Here is a 5,504-nt window from a genome sequence, read left to right on the forward strand (position 1 = left end):
TAGTTTGGTTTACTGGTAGGTTAACTGATTTGATAATGATCCAGCAAAGCACAAGCACAAGCACAATAGAAATGATCAAATATCTAGACTAACATAGATCCTTTGGCGTCTTAATTATGAGATTCATATGTTGCTTTTTGTAAATGTTGTTCTGTCACACCAAAGATTGACCCGTTGTTATTTAATCAAGGGTGTGTTCAAATCACAATTGTTGAAATCATTACCGCACACCTGAAAAAAAGAATTGTTAAGAGATTCTCATATTTTGGAATTGAACATTAAATGATGTACTTAAAAAAACTGGCATAATTTAGGATCATTTACAATATATAATACATATATTACAACTGTTTATAGTTTGTATTGTTGTACTTTCTTTTATCAATTCTTTACAGTGTTACATGGTGATATAGAGAATGTTTTTTTGGGGGGGTAAAGCTTGGAAAACTAGAATTTCATTGAAGATGAGGAAACATTACAGATCTCCAATGGATGTTCTTTTAAAAAAAAAACCGACAGATGGATTTGGTGTGCTTCAAAACAGGCTTGCTAACGTAAAAGCATCCATTCCAGATCACCCAAAATTGTCGTCACGATCACCCACCAATAGACCCACATCCTCAGACACTTGTTTATAGTGCCATTTGGCGAAGGCCAAGAACAACATAAATGTGAATAATAGCATCACATCAAGAAGCAAATAGAAGTAGTCCAGGTGACCTTGATTGAGGTCACTTGGTATCCAAGATGTATAAGAGACAATACCTTGTACAATGAACGAGCTTAAGTAGTTACCTATTGCAAAGCCAGACAAAGATATGGCTGTGGCCAAGCTCCTCATGCTTTGTGGAGAGAAAGAGTAGTTGAAATCTAAATGCCCACATCCAAACAACACAGTCGTGCACCCTTCGAGGACATATTGCGGGATAAGCCAAAATATACTCAGCGGTACTTGATTATCATCATCATCTTCTGCTGTTGCTTTCCCCATTGAAAACCACGATTGCTCATGAGCAATCCTCAGCCTTTGTGTTTCAACCAATGCCGCAATAAAAAGCACGGACATAGCAGTCAAGAGACCTGCACCCATTCGCTCAACAGACGAAACTTCTTCATTAGGTTTGTTGCGTAAGCTCCTTTGGATCCATGGAACAATCACCCATGAATAGAGAGGAGCCCCCACCACTACAGTTAGCAAGCTAAATAGACCCATTGAAGAAGGTGGAATCCTAAGGTGGTTTCTGAAAACTTGATTGTCCATAGTGGCTCCTTGTAGTACAAACAAGGTTCCTTTTTGTGCTAGTGCTGCTGACACCAATACTCCACACACCCAGAAGGGCATTAGCCTACATATACTCTTCACCTCCTCCACTTCCTCCATTGTGCACAATCTCTTCATCCATCCTCGACTCCCTTTGGCTGCCTTATCCAACCATCTGTCAAAAGAAGGTTAGCCAAGAAAACCAAACGAATAGTCACACATATCAATCCAGTGATCAATCTGCCACACATTATCAACATGGATCAAACATAACAATACATATCAATTGAATGAGAAATCTCCTATGCTATTATTCTCCATGGCCTAGAGTAGCATCCAAACCCATTGGCAAATGATATATAACCACCCAATTCTTCATTAGGATATCATGGTAACAATTGCCATTATTTGTAAACGTAAGCAACAAAAGCAAAAAGAACAATCATGTATGTCAGTTCCCATTCTATTACACTCCCAACGTGTTCGCATTCCCACCCCATTTGGACTAAGTGTATAAGCACAATGATAAATCTAATTTTCTTTAAAACAAGGCACACAATCAATGCTACTGTTTCTTATTCTTCATACATAGTAAACAAACTGTTATGATGCACAACAGTTCATCAACATTTATGCATTTTTGTCATTCCAAGGACAGAAAATACTTACCACTATTTGCTTGCTAAAACAAATCTCTGAGGTTTACTAACCTGAAGCTATTTGTTCGCTTCATGCAAAGATGCCCTAATGCCACGGATGTCTCGATTTCTACAAGACCCTCACTACTGAAGGGCTCTGTCACTTTCCAGTTCTGTGCAGCCGCAAAAATGACATTGCCAATAGTAAAAAGGGGGTTCTTCCCTGGAATAAACTGTCGGGTTCTCGGAATAGCTGCCAAAAACAGGAGAAGGCCAAGAATACCCGCAATTGCTGAGATCCAGAAACCCATCTCCCATTGCCCTTCATTTTGCACATATGAGATTAAACTTATTGCAATTAACATGCCAACATTTGTTGATGCCATATAGAGAGTGATAAAGCTGGACTTTTGTGATGGGGCCTTAAATTGATCTGCCCCCAGAGACAACATGTTGGGTGTCGTAGATGCAAACCCTAAACCCATCAAATATAGGGATATGTAGAAGAGACTGATTTGATTAGGGGTAGCTTCTCCTGTAGCTTGTTCACAATTATGCATATCCCCACAAGATGTTTCTAACCTCTGTTGTGTGATGAGATTGGAGCTAGATACGGCAAAAAGTATTAATCCCTGCAGTATTTGTGTACAGCAAGCCTTTAGTTCCGACTTATAGCTTGATGAGCGCAGAATTAACAGGATGGTACATGTTAGAGCGTACCATGAAAGCATTACTTGTACGATGTATATATATTCCATGAATATCTACACACATGTACATGGATATCTAAATCATGTGTATGTGTATGTTTATATATTGTAGTATATACAATGTTAAATAATAGCAGATAACACTTTATGCATTGCTAACAAATGGAGAGTAACCACTTTTTCCTGAAAATGGAATCCCGTGGGTAGGCAACATTTTGAACTTTTTAAGTTATGTATGTAACAAATTTCAGTGATTCTAATTTTTGTGCTTTAAATGCACGGGGTATCTTAACTAGGAACAGATCACGTTTTTTTATTTACTGTAGAATCTGTAGAATCTGGGATTTCTCACACATTACAGTGTCCACAATCTGGGGCCACCATTGTTTGATGTAAAAATCAAAAGCTGTATTCCTTATATTGCATACTGTTCAGCATTTCATGCCTGCAGCAAACACATGGAAATCCAATCTGTTCTTTCTTATCAACCATCTGCAGATGAGAGCTCTCTCCTGTTGTATCAGTCTTGCAACTCTTCTACTAAATTAATCCACTGCACGGAGCTTCTGGTATTTTGATATCTTATCTTTTGTATTCATTCTTGTTTTGTGTGTCACCAATGTGTTCATTCAATCCAACCCCGAGAAATGATTAGATTCACTACATTGTTGTAGGAGTAGGATTGAGAAACATAATCTCCCCTGTTGTAGTAGTAGGACAGCTGAGTTGGATGTAAAACTAAAATCTCCGTAATTATGTGCAGAATAACATCAAGGAGTAAACATCCCGCTTCACTTTGCTTGTACAATGATCAGCATGATGTGTTAAAAAATTCAAGATTCATCGAATACATTTGCATCAAAACAATCAACCATACATGTACATATGCACTTATTTCATAGGTATGCTAACATAAAATGCACAGCTTAACTGTAAAAAGAATTTCTTGATGCTTGAAACCAAAGGTTTTCAAACAAGATTAAAAAGAGATGTCGGAACTCTCACCACTATATAAAGCATCTGGTACAAGATAATGGTCCAAAGGCGACCCAAATAGGCGTCTCCTAGACAGCCTCCAATGAGAGAACTAATGAAGGCAGTGCCTAGCCAATTGGTGACGGCATTTGCTGCTGAAGCGTTATCCTGATGCAATATCTTCACCAAGAAGATCACTAGATTGATTGTGCAGCCATAGATGGCAAGAGCTTGGAGAGAAGTAGACCCTGCATGATGGGATATAGACAATTAAAGGAGTTAGCTAAGCATAATGTTGATCAAAAAGCAAAATAGAGGACTTACAGATTAATTCTACATGTTATAAATGATAGTGTGTATGGGTATAGGTGTACAATCCCTATGCCTACGTATATGTCCACGCTTATGTATACGTCTATGAATACACGTAAATACGTATACCTATTTGTATCTTGCTCACAGGATAAAATGAGACAATTATACTTCTCCACATGATTTAATAAAGAAAGAAAGGAAGGGAAGGAAAAACATATATTTAGGCGACATGATTAAATAGCAGAGACATACCTTGGCCGCATCAACAATTTAAACTAATAAACTTTCTCTCAAATGATGAAATGAAGAACGAGCTAAAACATCGCAAGCAATTACATACTTAAATGGAAGAGAATAGTTTGCCTACATGAGTTAATTCAAAGGAACGGGAATTGAGAAGCAATGACCCTAATTACATGAAAGAGAAAAAAACCCGACCAAAGTGAAAGAAAATATGAACAAAAACAAGGATTTTAAAGGAATAAGAAAATCACAGAGAAAGGGAGTTTTGAGAGAAACTCACCTAAGAAGAAGAGAGCTACTGTCCAGCCACCCAAAGGCACTGTAGATGAGGAGGATGACGAACAAACAGATCTACCCCAACAATCAAGACACTTTTCTTCTTCTTCTGCTGCTTCTTCTTCTTCTTCTTTTGGGGAAGAGATAGGCTCATTATTGTCATGAAGGAGTGGTCTATGAAGCAGGGCGAATCCTTCTTCTTCGTCTGCATCCGCCATAGCTTCTTTGGTGGAAGAAGTCTGCAAACCGACGGACGAAATTTCGGCGATCAATGCCCTGCTCTGCCCTGCCGTGGGACTTCGACACGATTAAAAGACACAGACAGACAGACTTCTCTGAATATGTATGTATGTATGTATGTATGTATGTATGTATGATTGTATCAGTATGTATGTATGATTGTATCAGTATGTATGTATGTATGATTGTATCGGTATGTATGTATGTATGATTGTATCAGTATGTATGTATGTATGATTGTATCAGTATGTATGTATGTATGTATGTCTGTATGTAGCTCGTGTCTATCCGCTACCAAATCATAAATAGGGCTGGCAAGGGAATCGCGGCCACGGGACGGGCGATGCAGGTCGCTCAGCTGATGGCACGTGCGATCTGCACCGTTCGATTTGGATAAAGAAAAAACCCGCTAAAAAAAAAAGTTGCCAGAGGTCGCCCAACCCTGACTGTTGTTGCAGATCGCCCAACCATCGCAAGTCGCCCAACCAAATATATCGTTTCCACCAAAATCTTCAATTCACTCTGAATGTGAAACTTGATACTTTAAGATAACAAATCAAATAGCCTGAAACTAAAACATTGAAACTTCTCGTATTCGCGAACTTCATCATACTTAAAACATAGTCTTGACTCTTAACAACAAATAATCATTGCCAAACATAAAACTTTACTTCAAGAAATACACAAACTTAGACCTAACAGAAAAACAAACTTTAAACTTACAACATAAATCAACTTAAAACATACTTGTTTCATAAACCTAAATACATTTGTCCTAAAACAAAATGCTTTGAACGGTCAATCAAAATTGACTAAACTAAAGATCCTAAACTAAAGTTCCTAAAC

General features: G+C 38.0%; 1 protein-coding gene across 1 annotated transcript; it reads right to left on the reverse strand.

Annotated features, from left to right (window-relative positions):
- Positions 1 to 293: 293 nt before the first annotated feature.
- On the reverse strand, positions 294 to 4,687 carry LOC147853883 (protein NRT1/ PTR FAMILY 7.2-like). The gene is made up of 4 exons (XM_087332146.1): positions 4,423 to 4,687; positions 3,615 to 3,832; positions 1,972 to 2,531; positions 294 to 1,436 (listed from the first exon to the last, which is right to left on the reverse strand). The coding sequence occupies exons 1-4, from the start codon at positions 4,634 to 4,636 to the stop codon at positions 575 to 577; spliced, it is 1,854 nt and encodes a 617-aa protein (XP_087188272.1). The 5' UTR covers positions 4,637 to 4,687; the 3' UTR covers positions 294 to 574.
- Between the last annotated feature and the right edge of the window lie 817 nt (positions 4,688 to 5,504).

Source organism: Azolla caroliniana, unplaced genomic scaffold, assembly GCF_043228905.1.
Source record: "Azolla caroliniana isolate FFs.n. ecotype wild unplaced genomic scaffold, voAzoCaro1.0.p SCAF_16, whole genome shotgun sequence".
Lineage (NCBI taxonomy): Eukaryota > Viridiplantae > Streptophyta > Polypodiopsida > Salviniales > Salviniaceae > Azolla > Azolla caroliniana.